At 41.1% G+C, this 23053-nt stretch overlaps 1 protein-coding gene across 1 annotated transcript in view; it reads right to left on the reverse strand.

Moving 5' to 3' along the window:
• Positions 1–7098: 7098 nt before the first annotated feature.
• Positions 7099–23053, reverse strand: part of LOC145999253 (glycine receptor subunit alphaZ1-like) — a 28701-nt gene continuing 12746 nt past the window's right edge. Inside the window, exons 5-7 of the mRNA XM_083136188.1 lie at positions 14099–14297; positions 9732–9924; positions 7099–7347 (exon numbers count right to left, since the gene is read on the reverse strand). Of these exons, the coding sequence (XP_082992314.1) occupies positions 7099–7347; positions 9732–9924; positions 14099–14297 (641 nt within the window). The remainder of the gene's footprint in view (positions 7348–9731; positions 9925–14098; positions 14298–23053) is intronic.

Below are 23053 nucleotides of genomic sequence, written 5' to 3' on the forward strand. Positions count from 1 at the left end.
AATATATAGTATGTGGTACAGTTTATGAAACAAAAATATGTACATATTACATACGCATTTTGCATGAACAATACACACAGTACGCAAAATTAACGTTTAAAAAAATCCTTTATTTTGGTCTGTCTAAGCAAGCCTACACGCTTACGAGCAGCTAAGTCACGTACTTTTTTCATTACAGATATCTGAAAGTGAGCGAGTACACAGTTCGGTTAAGCGGTCGTTCGGTTGACCAACGTTCGGATAATCGACGCTCTACTGTATATATATATATATATATATATATATATATATATATGTGTGTGTGGGGGGGGGTGGATGGGTGTGTGTGTGTATGTATTATAGAAACTTTGAATACGTACACAATTTAGTGATAGCATGTTGCATATGGATTTTGTTGTTTTTTACGTCGCATGTCATATGTATAAAAAGAATTATACAGGGTCCGGCAGAGGAGTTAGATGGTTTAGATCTTGAAGTCAGCGCTTTGCCCGTTTGAACAATTGAAAGAAATTCAAATCAACAATCGGCGATCCGGTGAGAAATGGGTGTGTTGAGTGAGATTACTTTCGTAACATCTCTGGCTGTTTTGCATTGGCAGCTTTGAAGCGAGTCATAAGTCCCGGAGCTGCCAATCAACAAACGGGCCGCTGGCGTCATCTCTACCCAGCACCTATCGCTATCCCTGTTGCTCTCGCTCTGGACTGTTGGTAGGCTCACTAACTGGACTCGCTCGGTCAGCTGGAGTTGTTATGAAAATAATCTGACTACCAAGCTGCAACACTATCCTCGCGTGGGTGCAGAACTTCAGATTGACAGCATCAGCTATGAATAGGTCACCCACGAACCTGGCCGTGTTCGAACCCATGGCGTGCCACATGAAAATGACGTTGAAAAAGATGCTGTGCTGCGTTTTCAATACAGATTCTCCAGTCTTGAAGAATCCCTCCATAACAAACGCTCGATGCTGCACATTCCAGGGCTCCATGCTTACTTGTCTGACAAACAGTTAGGCAGGCCACCAATTTCTCACCGATCGTCGATTGTTGATTTGAATTTCTTTCGATTGTTCAAACGGACAAAGCGCTGACTCAAGATCTTACGTAGGTCATTTAAATGGAAAAGAAAAAGGCCTTCGAATGTGTATAGAAGTAAATTGGACGCATTATTTTTTTTTAGACTAACTGTCGTGGTAAATAAAAATGGCATACAATAACCTGTATTTCTGTAGTAATACATTTCTGTACCTTTGAAAATTAAGTGTGTTATTCACATTTCAAAACCATCTAACTCCTCTGCCGGACCCTGTATTAGTCATGCATTATCTGTCTTCCAAAAATACAGTTTGTGTGCTTGTTTTCAATTATTAGCTTATGTGAAATTGAACGTGTTGAAAAATATTTCAAATCGTTTGTCCAACACAAATGCTTTAGCATCGACTTCTCTTTTTGCGTGATTTACGAGAGTAAAAACGTATTTGATACTATTACTACTATTACTACAACTATATTACTACTACAAATAATAATAGCATTATTATTATTATTGGCAGGTTTATCCTGGTACTTGCCCCCCCCCCCCCAGACAAGAATTCGTGGTTTCGGCTCTGTTAAAACATGCATGCATATTAATGCTTTCTTTATTTTCAACATCGCACCCCCTAAACTTTATTCCGCACCCCTTCAGTACCCCCAGATGATTCATCCTGGCGCCGCCACTGCAGGTATGATATTATATTTTAAGAACCTATGCAAATTTATTTAATGAGAGAGATTCAGTTGATATTACCTGTAGAGAATGTGTTGTATTACATTTGTCAGAATTGATTATTATGTACCAATATTGATTTTCAATTGCTTCCTATTAAAATAATATAACTATCGTTGAAACTCCCTTTAAGGCACTCCCAAATAATTGATTAAGATTCGCAACATAAAATATTTGCACTCCTTCCTAGCTATCGAATTGACTGGCCTTTTGTAATGAGAGGTATTTTAAAGCTAGATTGATTGATTGACTTACTTTATTTTACTTCGCTTTTTGTGCCACTTTAGGATAATTTGCGAAGATGGGGATGAGTGATGATATGATGAAATTGATGAATGGACACTCACAAACATCCATGCCCAGGCCGGGATTCGAAGCCGGGACCCCTGGCGTCGTAGCTAGATGTGATAACCACTCCGCCACGGCGGTTGGCATTAAAGCTACAGAATGAAATACAATACTTTTGTTCACTTATATGATTTATTTTCCAGAAAAAGCTTGCTTCCACACATTATCAAAATAGCCTCTGTATTTGTAAGGTATTTTCGTATCTTGGTGGTGTTTCTTGTTGTTCTTGCTGCGGTGTATGTGTATGTATGTGTGTGTGTGTGTACGAGGGTTGTACAACAAAGACTGAGACTGTTTTCTTTCTTAAGTTCTCGTTGTATGTTATACAGGGCGTTTCACTCGCTCTCAGACCCTCATTTCCGCTTATAAAAATCAAACTATTGATCGCAATAACATTTGCTGCAGACATACGTTGTTATATGAGAAGCATGGAGATGGCGCCACAGGCTCTCTAATCGTTTCGTGGGCATGTACATGCGTATAAGCAATTCTGCCGTTAAATGCCGATCGTACGGACGTGTGCTTTCAGTCTGAGTTCTTGGTCCTGTTGTTGTGACGCACATGATAGTTGCTCGTGTGGGTTCGGGTTCTGTTGAAAGTTCATGCTCACAAGCAGTGGTTCGTCATTACAGTACAGTAACAAAGCAGTACAGTTACGAGTCGGCAGAACAGCGTGTGTTTTTCGTTTGCACGTACTGGACAATTTACTGCACATTTTAAGGTCCGGAAAGCACATTCATTCAATATTTGGTGAAGACACTGGGAACAACGTATGCAGACATGCATTGATGCTAATGGCGACCAGTTCCAACACTTGCTGTGACGTCACCTTGCTTTCCATGCACCTAGGTAAGTCCATAGCAAATTTCATTACATTATGACCAAGAGTTTGATTTTATGAGCGAAAATCAGGGGTCTGTGAAATAAGTGAAAACACCCTGTATTTTTTAATTAACATATTTCAAAAGAATGGGTGTTCGTACATAATACCTGTAGGTGGCAGCAGCGTACGTGTCTTCAGTTGGTAGCACTGTTCCTTTATTTGATTATCGTTTTCGTTTCGCCTGGCAAAAATGGAGGTGGCACGAGACGAGCAGTTTGCGGCAATAGAATTCTGTTTCCCTTGAAGCATACACCCGCGGAACTTGCGAAAAGCTTAAGCAAGCCTATGGTGAATGTGCACTACTTCGTTCTACTGTCTTTACATGGTTTAAGGAGTTCATAGAAGGCAGAATTTCAACAGCGAAGCAAGGTGGGCCTGGCACTTCAGCAAGTACAGTTATATAAATCAACTTTAACACAGATCCTGTGATTGTCCGTGAAGATCGATGGATAACAGTAAGACAAGGAATTTCAACAGGTTGTACTTTCACAATTCTCCATGACCATCTACATATTGATGACCCAGGTTTGTGCCCGATGTACCAGAACTTCATCGGGACGGATGGTGGGTATATCATGACAACACGAGGCCTCATGCGAGAAATGTTGCAACGGAATACTTAGCTAAGTTCAAAGTAAGTTGTGAACCACAGCTTCCCTTATATCCCTGATCTCCCTCCTTGTAACTTTTTCTTATTCCTCACGTTGAAAAAGAAGCTGATTTAAGAACTCGAAAGTAGTGTTAGAGAGGTCTGAGGCGAAGCTGAAGGAAATTACAAAGAATGGCTTACGCCTTACGTCATGTGTTTGAGAACTGTCAGACACATTGTCATAAGTGCATTAAAGTGGGTGGAGCTACAACCTTGGTGACAATGAAGTTCGACCAGAAAGAAATACGTGATTAAATGCACAGAGGCATAGGCGGTGGAATGGGTGACCCGCAGAAGTGACGCATTTGTGTAAGAGGAGGCGTGTGAGCAAGCAAGAATCGTGATCCCAGCATGTTGCACCGAAGGTCACGTAAAGAACGAAAACGGGGAACAATACGCGTGACATTGAACTTCGACCAGCCACCAGACCCATACGGCAAATTCCAGATAGTGGCGCATTCGACGGAAGCATGACGTCACGGACACGATAAAGGAGTCCGCTGTATATAAGCGCGTGCTGTGCACCGAGGAACCGCAGTGCATCATCACCATGGCCAGGGGCAAACCTATTGACAACACCGTGAGGAGAAGAGTGGTGGAGTTGCAACGGGATGGACTCAGTGAACGGGTAATAGGGCGCCAACTAAACTTACCCAAGTCAACCGTCCACTGCATCATCAAACACCACCAAAATACGGGTACTACAGAGCCAGGTAAGGACCCCGGTCGAAAACGCCTGCTGAGCGTGCGTGACCTACGGATATTTAGGCGCTATATCCAGACCAACAATCATGTTTCTGTGGCCGAATTACGACTGTGGACTCGAGAACGCTTTCACATTGAAGTGTCAACCAGAACCATTCGCCGTTACCTACAGCGATGCGGTTACCGAGTGTACAAGGCGAAACGTAAACCCTTCCTTTCCATGTTGAACAAAGGCAATCCGACTACGGTGGGCACGAATGTACCGGGGATGGACGTTTCGGCAGTGGAACAGGGTTTTGTGGATGGACGAATCCATTTTCAATGTTGTGTACGGGAAAATACGGAAAACAGTCATTTGTCGGAAGGAGGAACAGAATGTAGCAAAATGTTATGCACGTCGGGTACAGAAACCTGCGTCAGTGATGGTATGGGGATGCATGACGGCATCTGGGGTTGGCCCACTACACGTCTGTGAGGGCATTGTGAATGCACACGCCTATACACGCATACTGGAGCGGCATCTTCCCACAGTGCGAAGGCACCTGTTCCACAGGCGGCGTCTCATCTTTCAACACGACAATGCCAGGCCTCATACAGCGCGGCTGACAAGAGAATGGTTGACTCGCCATCACGTGCGAACTCTGTCATGGCCACCATCGAGTCCCGACCTCTCGCCCATTGAGAATGTGTGGCGTGTCCTTAAGCGACGTGTGCAACAGAGGGGACCCACGACATTGGCTGCTCTTATCGCCTGCCTGCAGGAGGAATGGCACCGCATCGATGTGGAATACCTTGAATGACTCGTCCGCAGCATGCCCCGACACATTGCCACAGTTATTCGCCGACGGGACAGCGTCACACCATGGTAAACAGGATCCCCTCTAACAGTGGTCGAACTTCAATGTCACGTGTAGATGGACGAAAATGTTTTATTTTGTGTGGACACCATACATTGCTGCGTTGCAGCGGAAATTTATGTTTTCCTTTGTTCCATGTAGCCTGCTGAATAAAATATGTTCAGCTTATGCATGTGTTCTCCTTCTTTCACAACGCACTCCTATATTTGTGACTGGTCGAACTTCATTGTCACTAAGGTTGTACTTTGAAAAGTATCATGTCCACTGAAACAGAGAAATAAATTGTTGCATGAAAAATTCAGCCTCAGGTCTTTGTTGAACAGCTTTCGTATGTATGTATGTATGTATGTATTGGCATAAGAAACTATCAGGATGGAAATTTGAAAAACCTGGAGCTCGCAATTAAGTTATATTATTTAGAACCTTCTGGAGCTCGTTCAAAGGATCGGATTGCGGTGAAACTTGATAACGCTAATGCTGATGAAAAAATAGTTCAAATTCTCACCTCCAAGTTAAAATGTGGCAATGAAGTCCGACCATGAGTCGAGCATGTAGGAACTTTATCTTTAGTGTCAGTACAGTTCAATATGTGCGCCGTCAACGTGAATGACCCTTCGGAAGCGTATGACAATGTGATCAATGGTCGCACAGAGCCTTTCCCGGGACGTTGTTCACTGTGCACCAAATTTCAGCGCCACATATTCACTGGTAGTGAAAATTTGAACTATATTTTTAATCATCATTCGCTTTCCTGTGTTCTCCATAGCCTCTGTACCAAGTTTCACCTCAATTCCACGCTTCGAAAGGCTCCAAGGGGCTCTGAGATGGGAAACACTAAATACTAAGACCATCTGATATAAACATCCTGGCCGCTATTTCAGTGACAGGCTCGGATTAACCTATGCGCAACTGGGGCAATTGCCCCGGGGCCCCCACGAAAAGGAAGCTGTGAAGGGCCTCCACCAAAAAATATTTTAACCAGCTGGCTATGCTTGTGGAAAATCACATAAGAAGTTGTATTTAAAAAAAAAAACTTCAATATTGTCGTATGCCTACACTCTTCAAGATCCAATTGTAGCACAGCTCTCAGTCGATCTGTTTGCTCAGTATACTTTATGCCATGGATTAATTTGGCTGTGGTGTGGAAATAAGGCACACTTATTCAAACAATCCTTTCTCAAAAATGAAATTAGTGAAAAACAGGCTTCGTGCTGCCATGGGACAGGATCGCTTATCCAATCTTTGTTTATTAAGCATTGAACATGAACTTCTTCGTGAATTGGACTTCGATGATATAGTAGATGAATTTTCGGCGAAAAAGGCAAGAAAAGTGTGTCTACTATAAGTGTTAAGCCTTTGGGAATTTTCTTGAAGAAAGTGTAGTTACTATAATTTCCACAATGAACCTGTCGGTAATTGTCCAGTAGATGGACCGTCCATATGTAGTAACATATTTACTCTTAATTGTAAATAATATCATTTATAATAAAATATGTACGTAGGTATAGTCTACTGCTCAGTTCTCTGTTTCCGTCTGAACCCCTTTACTATTTACTATATATTGTAGTTACGGTGTTCACTCTTCATAACATACTGTAGACATTTAGACGCAGAATTTTACTGCTGCTATAGCGCTACAATTTTCGTCCTGTAACTTTATTTTACTGCGCTATTCTCCCTGCAAACCTATCTGCGATATGTTTGATTGTGAATGACTACTGATTCTAAAATCAGGTCTACCATTTCAACTGCTGAAAATTGATGGTTAACATATTGAGCTAATAAAGCTCCTAGTAAAATATAATAAAACAAATGGGGGCCCTCACAAAACATTTTGCCCCGAGGCCTCCACAAACCTTGATACGGCCTTGTCTCTTTCAGTCAAATGTTTATTAGCCATGGGTGACATTATTGAAGCAGCCTTTGTCCATGGACTTGTACCCTTCGTAGGTGTCACGCATCTGGCTGAAATAGTAATACCAGTAGGTAATGGTGAATGAGGCGTACATTGTTGGGAACGCAATCAGAGAAATCTTGTCCAGTTTGTTCCAGTTGCTCGACCTTGAGAACAAGCAGCATCTTCTCCAGCCTTTTCTCTTTTCAGTGGTCTGGCTGGAAACCATCGCAAAGAGGTCTGGGTTCTGGAAATGATCAAAGAGAAATGCATGGTAGTAAATTTTATTACAAAAATACAGCTTAGTGGCGGCGATTGGGTGAGGCGAGGGAGGCACCACTACCACCAAACATTTGGCAACATTTGCTCTTGCACTATGCTAAACCTTATATACAACGGCAAATATACTGTCTTTGCCCCCCCCTTGCCCCCCTGGTATGGAACTCAATCGCCACCACTGATACAGGTTGTTTGTTTTTATATGCATACACAAATATCTAACTTGCAATGTGGTGTATTATTGTCAGGGGTTTCGCCTGATAATGTTCGCATGAGCACATGAACACTCATGTATATGTCTTAAATTACGTACATATTAAATGCACACACATACATATATTTCTTCGAAAAAAAATACTATGTTTGATGTACGAGTATATACACACAATTGACTCTGGCACAACATCTTTCACGTCTGATAATTTTTTTAGATAGTTGGTAACGCTGACTCTCACGGTGTTTCACGGAGGGCGTTGAACACAATTGCTGTGATGCAGGGTGCGAAATCATTTAAAACTTGTGGGGGGGAGAAAGATCATCATCTACAACCCCCCCAGTCTTAACTCGTATTACAAACCTCCCCCCAGGGGAGTGTTCTAGTTGTCAATGCAAGATAATCTATGATCTGGCGATAGCGTAGTGGTTAACGCCATTGATTGCTAAGTAAGGCACATCACTCTAGCAAAAGAAGCACAAAACCGAGATCTAGGTATCCTCAATAGATTCTAAACTAACTTTCGATAATCACATATCAACCATCACAAAAAAGGCAATGCTTATGCTAGGCTTACTTTACAGATTCACCGAAATCAATAACCCGAAAGCACTTTCTATATACTTCAAAACATTTGTGTCCCCCATTCTAGAATACTGTTCACCCATCTGGAACATGGCTGCCCCTTCACATACCTCCAAGATCGACAATGTTCTCAGCTTTTTCCTCTCCATCGTTCGATATAGAGACACCTACCTAAGAGAGATCTGCTTGTAAACTTAAACATAAATACTTCAGAATCACGTACATACGTTGCAGATATGAAATTACTACATAAGATCATTAATGGAAACCAAAGATGAACCATCCCACTCCACGAACTCTCCCTCAGAGTGCCCAGACACAAAACACGGAGCAAGGAAACTTTCCACACTGCAACTCCAAGACTCTCACTCGTTCAACGTTCACTATTTCATAGGCTACCAAATCAGTTCAATGTAATCTCAAACCAAACCGATATATTCAGTTCATATCCATCTTTTATCACCAACATCTGTTTACCTTGGAACTGTCTTGACTTGTTTATGTTTATATTTATATTTTGTTTATTTTATTTTATTTTATCTTGTTTCGTGTGTTCATTTTAACACTAGTGTACTGTTTTACTGTTGTTTCTTTTCGGTTTAAAATGGCTTCTGCTATACTGGAAATTTCAATAAATAAATAAACCAGGCTTCTATATCTGTTTTGGCAAATTGCGCAATACGTCCGATAGCAATTTAAACTGTAGGATCAGTCCGATTTGTCTATCTGAGCATAAAAATGGAGTTGAATCAATCCAAATGATTACCAACAGTAGCGTACCCATACAGAAAAGTGGGAGAATATGTGCATGGAAATAAGTAAACTGAAATAGTAATGGTGAAAAATGGTTCAATTCTATTTCTCGCTTTAAGATTATCTTGGGGATCTCCTGATGCCAAATTGATTAACGCAGTGATATTTTAATCAAGAGTCTCCTATGGGTGAAAACTTTCACAGGTAATTTGAGGTGTCAAAGGGATGGGGGGCGCTGCTATTACCGTGATGATAATTTATTCTTAGTTTTCTAGATCCGGCGGCATCGCCCATCTCAATAATCCATAGATGGTCGTAAGAAATCAAAAATAAAGGATTCCGGGTTAACAATATTATGTCATCTTCACCTCAACCATGGTGCTATAAAAAGGTAACTGGAGAGAGAGGGAGATGGTGCGACGCAACCAATAGAAACAATAACACGTCACCTGCAAAATGTATACTTATGGCAAAAGTTGGTCTATGTGGCCTGGAGTCAGTGATGGTATCATAGGGAGGGCATGAAGGCTGTCGCCTCAGTTCACAGCCAAACGAGTACACGAAAGAGCCAGATCTGGCTCCAAAAGACCTAAGGTGGCAACAGTTCCGCCGAGGGAAAAGCCTTGCGGAAACTGTTATTCATGCTCTTAAAACGAACGCTATGTAGTATAGTATTAATTCGCACACTGGGGGGCACATGGAAGGAAAAGAACACTAGTAATTAATTATATAGTTATAATTGTAATTAAAATTACCGAAATAACTCTACAGCAAAAGAGATGGAAAACGTTACCACTAACCTTATTGGCTACCAGGAATCGATTTCTGAAGCCTTGTCTTGGGTGTTGTATTTCATTCTCTCCTCTGTCCTCCGTTCTTCGAGCCAGGAAGAGGAGAAAGGCAAACTCCAGAAGGGAAAGAAAAACGAAGACGATGCAACAGAGGAGCCAAATCTCTACGGCCTTCACTTGCAGAGCTGGCGGCATCTCTCTCCTGAAAATCACGAATCGGGTTCTGCGTTAGAATGTTGCATTGATAAGTGTCTACGGGGTTGTATTTCATCTTCTCTGTTCTCTGTCCTTCATGTCAGAAAGAGGAGAAGGGAGAACTCCAGAAGGGCAAGAAATACGAAGACGATGCAACAGAGGAGCCACACCTCAACGGCCTTCACTTGCAGGGCTTGCGGCATCTCTCTCCTGCAAAACACGAATTTTGTATCGAGTCTTGACTTACAGCGTGACAATGATAATTGCTGAAAATTGAAAGTAGCTGTCAACCTCCCTTTCTGGACTGTAGTTTGCAGACTAGCGAGGCTCTGGCGTCTGTACTCACAGCCAGTATAATCCACTAGTTTTGTGTCGTCCCTATATGTTTGTAATTGTCCTTTGATCCATCTCATGTTCTCACCACTCAACCTCATCTTCGCGATTAGCCAAAAGCGAAGTTAAATAAAGCAAATCAGTCAATCAATTTAGAGCAATTAAATCAAATAATTTGCAACTGTTTGATATCATGGAGTGTTCATCTAATTTCCTGTGATCTAAATTTCTCTACAGGTTTGAATAATGGTGGTCGAAGAGTTGATGAACATGGAACATGGAACATGCATGCTGATTGCAAAAATGAAGGATTGATTGAATTTGTTTATTTTACTTCGCTTTTATGCCAGTTTTGGCTAACCGCGAAGATGGTGTTGATATGATGAAATTGATAACCAATACTCATGTGACCCCTGGCGTGAAATGAATGATAGAACGACCACAGGACACAGAGCACAAGACTCCACATAACATTATACTGGCTGTAGGCCCGAGCACCAGAGGTTCGTTAGCCTCCTAGGATGCAGTCCAGTATGTACACTTCGCAACATCTTATTTGACCGCCCTGAAAAATTTCAAAGTCCGGATTTTGTAAATTTGGCAGCATAGTGCTTCAGAGTAAGAGTAGCCAACTTTGCAACATTTCTTCTTCCTGAATGAAAACGCTCGTGATTTTTTTTTTCATTCTTTCACATTCCATAAAGTAAAGATACCCTAAAGCAGTAATAAAATATATGAGTAGACAAAAATAATGTTAAGTAGAAATACGAATGTTGAAAATATTAAAAGATTCTTCGTTCTGAATTTAAAAATAGGAAAATGTATGTGCATTGTGAAACACTGAACAGGTTCTCATCCACCTGGAAAATTTTGCGGTCACATTTTAATGCAAGAAGGCAAATTTATGATGATTTTATGCGAAATGTTTAGTAAAGATACCTTGCACAACACCAAATGATTCTGCAAAGTGGTTCGAAACTCCGGCACAATGTTGCTTCAACTGAGATTAACGTGTTTTACTTAGCTTTCTGTTAGCAATCTCCTGGAGTAGTTGGTTAGATGACAGCACTTTCGTTTTTTTACTGTTTTCGTCAAGATCGAAACATCGTAGGTTCAAATCCCACGCTTTTCCTTTTTATTTACCGAGTACGAAGTGTTCTAATAACGTAATATAATATTATATGATATTACTGTAAATATTTATGCGATGCATGCTCAGTGGCGGCGATTGGGTTTCAAAGCTGATGGGGCAAGGTGGGGGGGGGGGCAAGGACAGTTTCTGTCCCTGGGTAGATAATGTTAAGCATAGGGCGGGGTCATCTGCCCCTCCTCACTCCATGATCGTCGCCACTCTGCCTCAAGTAATGCTTCTACTAATGTTTTTAATCTTTCAGTGATTGGCAGGATTTTAGGAAATACTTTTCCTTTCATTCAGCTGTTATAAGTTAACACATATTAAGAACTTACATGTCAACTTTCTGCATCCGGAAATGCTGGACATAAATCGCATAAATATCAACGGAAATATCCAAGAAACGCAGATAAGCATTGTCGTCCAAAGCCGTTTACTTCCCGAAAAAGATTTTGCAAAGAAGTAGGTTTGAACCCATGACCTTCCATTCCATAAGCTAACGATCCCCCTACACAACACGGTTCACGTTATTTTATGCACTCGGTTCGGATCCCACTTTAAACTGTAGGTCCAGTCCCCATTAGCCTTACTATGCAGAAAGTTGACTTAAAACACCAAATCAACCAATTCATCTCCTTTCAGAGTGGGCCTTCTATGATACTGTAGTCGGCCAGCATCCGAAAATACAGTTCTGCTTCGCGTATACCAGAGTGTAATTGCATTTAATATTGTGACTAATTTTACTTTAAAACTACAGATTAAAGCGATAATAGTGTCCAGAAAAAGAACCTCAAAGTAGATCTTCACACAAATTATTTTAATCCATTGCCAAACATTTCAGTTAAGAATAATACATGCTTTTCCATTGACCGTATTTTCGATTCATGGTGAATTTGCTAAAAGGACCACGTCAAGAAATCTAAATATGTAAGTTTTACTAGTAAATGCATTTAAAATGCACGAAACTACAGGGGAGGAGAAAATAAACCTCGAAAATAAGTAAAAATGCAACAAAAACTGTGAATTAATCATGATGTGTGTGTTAATACAACATATGAACAATAATTAAAAAAAATGTTTTAACTTTAAATCCTGGAAATCTCCAACTTCTATATATGCACAAGTGTGCATCGGATTCATTTTTTAAATTTTCTAATATCAACGGTATCTGTTCAGCAAATAAAGAAAAATAAGAAATAGGAGAGGGTGGGTTTCGAACTCGCGACCTTTCACGCTTGATGAAAAATAGGGATAGCAGCGCCTAACCAACTGCTCTACGTTAACTTAATGAAGTTATACATTTAAAAACATGTTGACGTTTATGAAGACTCCCACCTTCCTGTATTTCAAGCACATTTTCTCGACAAGTCGTGTAAAATATATGTTTTTGAGAACTGTTCGATATTATGCAAGGTATTGTAAATAAAATGTCGCATAAACTCCTCACAAATTTGCTTCTTTCTGCACAAACTTGATGGCAATTTCCTCCAGGTGGGGAAAAACTCTATTCAGTGTTTCAAACCCCCAAAATTTCAAGTCGAGCAAGCAGAATCGTAAATATCCTTCAATGTTCTTTTTCCAATTTATTATTTCTGTTTGATTGTGTATTATAATAGCTGTTTATAGTTTCTAAGTTCATGGAAAGTGTTAAATTGAAAACCTATCACCGCAGCGTTTTTCGTCTAGTGGAAGGACCTACTCAAAGTTGGTTACTCTCACCTGGAGCTGAAGTGCAATGTTGCTAAGTTTACGATTTCGGGACTTAGAATTCTTTCGGGGCGGTCAAATGAGATGTTGCGAAGTGTACAATCACGGACATTTATGGGTTGTTATGATACCGTTAAAAGTCAAAGTGGTTGATACAACCCAGAAGTCTACCATTTTTTTGAGTAATCCTCTTCGATTTAAACGATAATTTCCAAATTTCTTCATGACGTGTGTTCCAAGGAATGTTTTTTTCTGTGGGTATGGGAAATTTGGGCATGAATTTTTTCCCCAGTAGTCACTCATTCGTCAGCTGTTAGCAACATGTCGATTAAGTGCCCAGGGTGTAGTAGTTTTTTCACAATTATTAGTTTTTTGGTCGCAAGTCGGAATAAGTAACAAAAATCTACAAACTACAATAACTCGAAACCCATTGATCTCCGACCCCCGGTGCATAGGGTCAAATTTGTTGCTCTAGTATTACCCCTTTCCAGGAATAGGTCGAATTACCAATCACCCTGTATACTGAATTGTTGTGTCAAGTCCATTATGCAAGGTGACGACGCTACCACTGCGCCATCGGGAGTCCCACAGTGTGTGTGTGTGTGCATTTATGTATTTATTGGTGGGTTTAGCTTGAGGAACACGAGGGCACATGACCTCCCAGAAGGAGTGACTAGGTAGCGCTCTGTGCTGATGATGGATGTAGGCTGAACCTTTGTAATTGTCTCGAAGTTAATATACAGGGTGTTCTTGATATATCTAAAAATCTGTGTATTATGTTTTGGTGTAATTTGTTGCTACAGCTTTTCCGGTGCCCCTTCCAGAACTAAATTCTAGATTTGCCTCTCTCTCTCTCTCTCTCTCTCTCTCTCTCTCTCTCTCTCTCTCTCTCTCTCTCTGTGTGTGTTTGTGTAATTCTAATTCACAATTAATCGCTGTAGGTAAATTAAGTGTGCAGCAGTCTACTGCGCATGCGCATAACAAAAAGAGTAAGGAGAAGGTTTTATACCTGGTTGCTCCAAACAACGTCATGAGGCTGAGCAGCGTGGTGACCAGGAGGACCATCCGACCAGGAATAATATCAACGGGGACGACGAACCCTCCCCAGGAGACGATGACGAAGATCATGCTGGGGACGTACATTTGAAGGAGTTGCGTCCTTAGTTGACGGTGGAAAATCAGCACGATCCTCAGAATGGGAATAGGCGCTTCAAGAGAAAGAAATATACTACAAGATCTATGAAATATGCATCATGAAAAAAAAATACGTTTCCTTCAACATTTAGTTTTATATTTTTTCTTCTTCTAACGCTTTTTAGCTGAAGTTTGTAACGACCCAACTTAATCGTAACAAGAATTTGTTCTTGTAACGACTTAGCTGTGTCGTTGTAATCTTAACCGAAAATGTGTTATCTCTCTCTCTCTCTCTCTCTCTCTCTCTCTGTGTGTGTGTGTGTGTGTGTGTGTGTGTGTGTGTGTGTGTGTGTGATGGTGTGTGATGGTGTGTGTGTATGTGTATGTGGGTGTGTCGTGTGTGTGTGTGTGTGTGTATGTATGCGATTGTGCTTACAAAAGTATTGTTATAAAACAGAAATGTTATATAATGAAATCAAAACGAACACACAAGAAGAACAAAGAAAAAATTGTGACGTAAAGGATAAAAGGCTTACCGAACGATGCTATTTCAGTGTCTGGAACTACGCAGATCTCAACTACAAAGAGAGGAAGGAAGTAGGTCCAGGATTTTCCTTTTGTTTCATCGTCCCACTGCACCATCAGAACGTCTGTTCGTGGACCCCCTAGAATTGCAGGAATATGTGCATTGATCATTGTTTAAAATATTTAGTTCTAAATATCTCTTCCAGCCATCAACCGTATCAAGTACATTTTCCAGAGTAGATCGATTTCGCTGAAATGCAATTCTGATTCAATACTTCAAAGTATCCAACTGCTATAGGAGATATTCACCGGTTGGTTACAAAATAGTTCCTGCAAATTTTAGTGCCTGTAGTTACTGCCTATGGTGCAGGAATGTTTTTGATTTGTGGTACATTATATGCTATAGTAAAATGGTCTTATCTTAATGACTACACTTCCTTTCGTTTATTTTATTTTCACTTCATGACATTTTCGTGAAATATTTGCAGTGCAGATGATTTTGCGATCCCAGACTATCTACGTAAATGGGACGCGTTCCAACGAAGCCGTAATTTCGATTTCAGAGAAGTGGGAGTGATGTTCTGACACGGAAAGGTATTTGCTTGAAAATTGAAATCAATAAACAAGTTTTTCGTTTCGTTTTTAACCTCCCTTTTTGATTTCGGCTCTTCTCATTAGAATCAACGGATGATATTCAGCGAAATCACGCTCCGCCGCCATAATACTGGAACACTGATTAGATCCTGGATTATAAACATGCCGGGTAAAAATTGTGCGTTTGATCTTTCCTTCAATGAATGATTACCATCATCATATGAGGAATGTGTACACACAAAATCGAATGAAACGCCCCCCCTTACGGTTATGCAACCCGGAATTTTATATCATCTAGTTTCGCCTGGTAGAGTAGTTCCCGAGAGGAGCAGTGTTTCCAAACCTATAACCGTAGTGTTTCCAACCCTGTATTGGTTGGTTGGTTGTTGATTTGGTGTTTTTAAGTCCACAATGCACAGTATGACTAATCGGAACTGGACCTACAGTTTAAAGTGGGATCCGAACCACTTTGTGCCTCCACCGGGACCCCTTGATTACAAGGCGATGACGCTACCACTGCGCCATCCAAGCCTGTATTGCTTCGTAGAAGACTAAACCCTCACGTAAACTTCTTCATTCGTGAGTTACATTTGGTTTACAGACTCACATTACAGGACACTCTTTTCCTGAATTGCATGTTGTCTGGAGCATTTATTTTTCCTTCTGCGGAGAAAATTCTGTTATTATTTTACATCTTATTTTTCGCAGCTTCTCTACCATTTATTGGCTAATCGCAACAATGAGGATGAATGATGACTCGATGAAATTGATAAAAGGACAGTCATAAAGGAACCATGGGGGGCTAGATTCATATTATTATTATTACTAATATCTTTATTTTTTTTACTTTACTTTTGGCTAATCGCAACGATGAGGATTAGTGTATGATAAAATTCATGAAGGAACACTCATAAACAATCATACCCAGGCCGGGACTCGAACCCGGGAATTTCGGCAGCGAGATCAAAAGCCGACGGCTTACCACGCTCGGGCAAAGCGGCGGCCAATTATTATTAGTGCATACAATCATGAAACGGATGAAAATTAACATGTTAAAATAGTTGCCTACTTTCTTTTTTTAAGCTTGCAATATAAACCCATACTGCACGAAGCCAAATTGTGGGAATACAAAACAGAACCAACTTAACATATCTTGACCGTTGAAAGTGTTAATACAAAATCTAGAAAAGAGCCATGTAACAGTTGCCTGATTGCTTTTCCATTTGTTGTATGGGAAGAATTGTCTGAAATGTGTGTGTAGTGGCAGGCAAAGGAGAATACAAAGATCGAATAGAGAGGCAACACTGTCACTGTTCTGCACTGCACAGACAACGCGTCTCGTCGAGTGGGCGGGGCACTGTGGGTGCGAGCGAGCTGCTGTTGCTTCTGCAAAAAGAACACTCACAAACTGGTTGCTTAGCGGACCGGATTTGGAAAAAATCACGGACTGTCATAGTTCCAATCACACTACAGACATAGCAAACATTGTTCGTCTGAAGATGAGAGAAGAGGTGATATCTTGATATGTCTCGAAATATATAGATAGAATATATAGTCAATCAAAAAGAAAAACAATGGATAATGTCCAATTAAGTCGAAACGCTGTTTGAACCGGTTTTCATTCACAGAGCAGAAGGGTTATTTTGACAAAATCCTGTTTCCCTGCTGGCTGCTTCGGGGAGAAGGGCTTTGTAAAGTTGCCGCTTCTTGCCCAAGAGGTAGGCCTAATTCGTTGTTTGGCCACGAGTTCCTTCGTAGGTAAACGCGGCAACAGATGATCACTGCCATAAAGGTGGTTCCCGCGCCGGCTGAAAGAGCGACGGGAAATTAAAGAACCATTGTCACTAACTTCAGACAGACATCTAATCATTTCCTTAGGTTTCGAAGCTGATCCGAAGGGACAACAAATACCAAAAAAACGACATGAATTAAATGATCGATTGGTCCGTCATTCTGTTGATGGATGGCAATTCATATTAACAATAATAATCGTAAGCTTATCATTAAAGAATCAACAATCAAAGCTAATACGCATCTATTGATCAGAAATTACTAGAGTGTTAAAGTTGTTTTTGTACCTTTTGTTATGTTAAGTCGCTCTTCTGCCACTTTCGGCTAATGAGGATGAGTGACGATTAGATTAAATTGACACCATGATACCAATAGTGAAGCCGTGGCTCGAACCCGGAAATTTCGTGGTATCGGAAGTGGACCATTTAACGCGCTTGGCCACCAAAGAGAACCGGCTCTGCGGCCAAGCGAGGTTAGTGATGGACTAACGATCCAGACACCGAATGTTCCGGGTTCGAGTCCCGCCCGGACCTTTGTCAATTTCTAAATCGTCAGAAATCCCTTCGCAATCTAAGACATAACACTTTATCAAAACTTCATTCCCCTCCCCTCGACCTCAAATTTAATACTCAATCTTCCCAACAAAATTCCCATGCCAATTTTAGACTTCCTGTTGATATTGCTCCCTCCAAAAAAGCAATCTAAGACGTAATAGTAATACACAAGAGTTGGGATTCCCTGCCCCCCAAAATAATTATCAATCCCGCAACCTGAAAATACCACTAACTTCATTAATCGCCCACCATAATTTCCCTATCAATCTAAGGCCTAATATATAAGAGTTGGATATCGCCCCCCACCAATATTACTTATTATCCGTAACAATTCCCCTGACAATCTACAAATTACTATTTGTATAACAGCAATGGCTAATGGATAACGTAATTCAATTTGTGCCCTGTTTACTCAGTCAAATTTCCATCACAGTCTGCGCCTCCCCCTGGGCACCACTGATCTAGAACTGTGACAACGTGATAGGTGTAATGTAACTAACAGTTAAGTGTTAGGAATGGGTGCATGTGTGCTGCGCATTTGAATTTCATGTGAATCAAATCTGTCAATAATGTGAATATTAATATTATAGAATATAATATAATGGTGCAAGTGTGTGAAAAAGTAACCATGAGCACCAAGGTATCAATAAGAAGGAATTGGAAACATAAGTTGCATATGGAGATGTGTGTAATTAGTTTTGTTCTGTGATGTAACAAAGAACATCGGTTAAACCGTGCGGGGTTTCAATACTGTGTCCACCCGCCGTTGGATTCAAGCACTGCATCTAGTCGACGAGGCAAGGATTCCACGAGCAGATGTTTGGTCATCTCCTTAAACTCTCCCAAACATCAAACACGTGAGCCAGTACAGCTTCCATTGTTCTCAGCTGTCTAGGTTCCCACTATCTCACCATCAACGCCCAAATGTTTTCGATTGGGAGACTTCGCTGGCCAATCTACTCTTGAAATTCCTGGGTGCTGATTAAACCAGGTGGTGTTCGCTTTCGATGTATGAACGCTGCTGTTGTCTTGATCGAAACTCACGTGCGGAATCTCATCTTCAAGGTGTCTCTCTCTCACGCTTTAAGCATGTGGTTTTCCAGAACTGCGACGTATTCCTGCGAATTCATTCTCGAGGACACTTCCACCAATCCATCTACTCCAGACGAACTGATCCATCCCCACACCGCCACGGATATCCTGCCACTCCTAGCATGGGTAGAAATGTTCTCGGGGCCGTAGCGAGTGTTGTCGCGCCTCCAAACATAAACCTGACCATTTTCGTCAGACGAAAATACTTTCTCGTCGCTCAAAATTACGTTCTGCCAAAATTCTTGAGGAGCTGGTAAATATTGTAAAGCAAAACTGATCCGTGTTTCTTGATGCAAATGCATCATTGCTTCTTTCTTTGCCGCTCGACGGTGCCGAACTGTTGCAGCATGTCACTCCAGTTTCAACTCATGGCGAATCTTCCTTGCAGCCATGAAGGGATTGCCCTCGCTCATCTCAATGATGCCTGCATCTTCTTCCCTGGTTGTCTTCCTCGGCCGGCCTTTGTTGGGTCTTCACTTCATTCCTTGGTCCCCTTCATCCTCGTAACACCGAATCCAACGCCTGACGCATGAATCGCCCACACCAAGAGTCGTAGCAATCTGAAGTGCAGGAGATACGCCGCACAAAAAAATGCGGACTATATTCTCTCTTGTAAATTCCGAAGTGTAAGGCATGATGAAATGATATCGTAAGGGAACATTCGGACCGAAGGAACATGCTGCACTTTGCACATGCCTCTTGAAAACAACTTATCATTGGTGCATGTAGAGTTTCACGCCCATTCCGGTGCAGAAAGTTTCATTTTATTGGTTCCGTTGCAAGTGACATGCTCAAGGCATAGATACGAGTAAAACTGCTGCAGTATCTCGAACGAAGCACCTACCGGGGCTCGAATTAAAGCCAAAGCGTGGTGGCAAAAGGCAACCGCGAAGTTACTGCATCTGATATTTACGTCAAGCAGGGCTTGCGTGGTGTGTGCAAAGAAACTCACGCTTGCTTTAGGAAATAAGGATACTAATGAATCAATGCAATATAAAAGAGTATATACAGTAAAATATACATTATTATTGACTCATGCATTCCCTGAAAAAAATGCAATGTTTTCTCTCACATTTCTTCCCGCAATGAATATAAATGTATAATCTATTTAATTAAGCAGGTGCATGCAGATTTAAAAATATTGATAAGATGATTCAATTGAATTGAATTGAATTGTTGTTTTTTAAGTCCACTTTGTGCACAGAAAGGCTAATTGGGACTGGACCTACAGTTTATAGTGGGTTCCGAACCACTATGTTCCTCCACCGGGTATCGAACCCGGGACCCCTTGATTAAAAGGTAACGACTCTACGACTGCGCCATCGGGGAGGCCCTAGTCCTCTTACGGAGATAATTCGTTCAGAGCAATAGAAATGCCCTATCAAAACAATTGGGGAATATTATTTTCAATGTGGATATTCTTCGGAAAATATGTTTCTAACAACAGTTTACCTAAATAGAAGAGAGAGAGAGGGAAAGCACACAATTTTCTGTTCAGTGCAAACCTTTGAGATTGCTTTTTCCTACCGCACCAAAAACACAATACGTATAACCCAAATACAACCCAAACCTTCAATGGCGAAATTGTGAGTCAATCACTCAACTGGAATAAAAAGTAAGTATTTAAATCTAGGAGGCCAGAAGATAGTTATTGCGCTACCATGTGCCAAAAAAAATCCACTTTGCCCGCGAGAATTGTCATGCCTGAGTGATATGTAGTTTACGTTAGTTGCGAGAGTTGCTTCAATTCCATTGCCTGCCAAGAATAATGATAGCGCTGAAAGTATAAAATACGGAAATGTGCATGTTTGGCGAGCTATGAGAAAAGTAGATCCTTGTGTTTTCTTTTCGAAATTTACTCATTTTATGTCAAGTTTTACATATAGCCAATGGCGACAGAGGATGAATGATGCTTCAGGGAAATTGATGAAGATTGAAGAAACAACGAAAAGGCTAGGACCCAAGAACCCTGGCTACGCAGCATGTTATGATACTTAAGTATATCACGGATTGCTGCTAAATCCTTTCCTAGATATTTGTAATGAATGAACCCCCGCCCCCGCTACGAGAAAAAGAAAGATTACAAGATGTGAAACATTCACAATGTAATTGCATTACTTTACATCGCTCTTGGCTGTATTCCAAATGTAGTAAGAGTAGTAGTTTTTTTTGTTTGTTTTTTTGCCAAGGTATAAGTGTATTTGAGCGCAAGGGCTACCTATTTCATCATTTATAAAGAGTTAACTTCATCGTTCCACTAGCACCAGGCACAAATGCATCAATTTCTATTTCGGTTATTTTACATCACTCTTCTGCCTCTTGAGTTAATCGCGATAATACGGATGGAATATCAATTTATAAAATTGTGACGGGACAAACTCAGTGATACATTCATGCCTGACCAGAGTTCGAATCTGGAACATATGACCTCGCTTCGCTAAAAAGGCTGGCAGAAATGTATCGGAAAAGTATAGGAGCACCAAGAACCGGTTTCACCCAGCACAGACGATGAAATCATTTACAGCGACTCGCTGTGGCAGTGTTGCTCGTCACCCCCTCCCCCTCGCTCGCAGATAGCCTAGCCTTCTCAGCACCCCACCTGCTGATGGAAGAGTGGAACCACAAGCAAAACAACCTGCGCAGACCCACGACTCCTGTTCACTGTACTCCCGCGAGGAGGGGCGGGGGAGAGTGGACCATGCTTCCTTATGGTCCGAGCTGAAGGGAAGAAGGGAAATCTGCGCGGGGACTTTTCGTCCCAAGGATTTTTTCCCTTGTGGTCGATCTATACTTTTCGTTTCAGGCATATTCCGTCTGGAAGATTTCTGACACCCCTCAGCCCCCCCCCCCCTTCCCATCATGGTTAATAAATGAGACCCTTGCACTTTCAAAACCCTTATCCCAAGAAAAAGCTGGCATCAATTTTACACCACCATACAATAAGATTTACACGGGAAACATTTCCTAACATATTTTCTTGATTCGAACTAAGGGCAAATTAAATAGTCAAAGGAATTATACACAAGAGAATTAAATTACTGAAAATATGGAAAAGCACGATACCGAAATCTGTAATGAGTGCAAAGGGAAAATCGAGAAAAGGAAAAAAAAGTATAAAAGTATTCGAATAACCAGATTAACAGAGAAAGTTATCACGGCTCGAACAATGCAAATGAAAAAAAAAACGGGAAAAGAACTAATACGAATTGAAATATACGACAATCGGAAGTAGGCTGAAGGAAGCAAATTTTAATAAACGTGGAAAGAAAACATAATCAAAGGAGCGCTGGTTCGATTCGCGACGGAAGCTCATATTTGTTGTTCGAATCCCACTCTACACTGTATGTCCAGATGCATTTACATTTAAAACAAACTTCGTAGAACTTTTTCCAAATCAGATGTCGCCAAAAATTTAAAAACAAAAGGAATAACTGAAGGAAAAATGCCGAAAGCGTTATTGCAAAATGAAAAAAAAAAATCTTCACATATTCGTTCGGAAGTGGTAAAAGAATAATAAAAAACTCAAGCAGAAAAGTTAATAACACTTGATATTATTACAAGAGACATTCTCAAAATAAACTTGTTGTCCTTTGAAATCAAATCAAGAGGAAAGCAAGATCTCCACCCATTCGCGTGAATCTGTAGCTATTCAAGAGTTGGAAACAATACGCTTCTCGCGAGCTGCTCTTCCTGGCGAAACTAGATGATATAAAATTCCGGGTTGCATAACCGTAAGAAGGGTCGTTTCATTCGATTTTGTGTGTACGCTGTCTCTACTCCACCACACGATCTCGAATGGAATGGGATTGCAACACTGCTGTGTCGTGAACACAGCACTAGCAGTGCGAGTATAGCCCATAATACCGCGATGGTAGAAGAGCGAATCCCTTCTCTTTTCTTGCGTGCTGCAAACAAGCAAACGGCGACTTGTGTGCGAAGCGAACGTATCTCAACGGCAGACGCTGGTAAATAGAAAGATTGAGTTTCGGAACGCTTGATGTTTTGAATGAGATAGTGTCCAGTGAATAAGTTTTATAAGAAAAAATTGCATTGCAGATTTATTTTGGTGTGCACGTGCCAATGTGCGAATAGGCAGAAGTCGCTACTGTGGTTTACATTGGTCAAGTAGACGGGAGAGCAGCTGGAGCGAGTAAGCTAAAGCGAGCAACTCTCTTCGTGTAAACAACTGGGCAGAGTACTGGAGCCAGCACTCGCTCCAGTAGTCGGGACAGTCGAGTGGCTGTTCAACGAGGACTGCGACTTGACCGAGTTGC

Source organism: Lepisma saccharinum, chromosome 15 (genome assembly GCF_977018435.1).
Source record: "Lepisma saccharinum chromosome 15, izLepSacc3.1, whole genome shotgun sequence".
NCBI lineage: Eukaryota > Metazoa > Arthropoda > Insecta > Zygentoma > Lepismatidae > Lepisma > Lepisma saccharinum.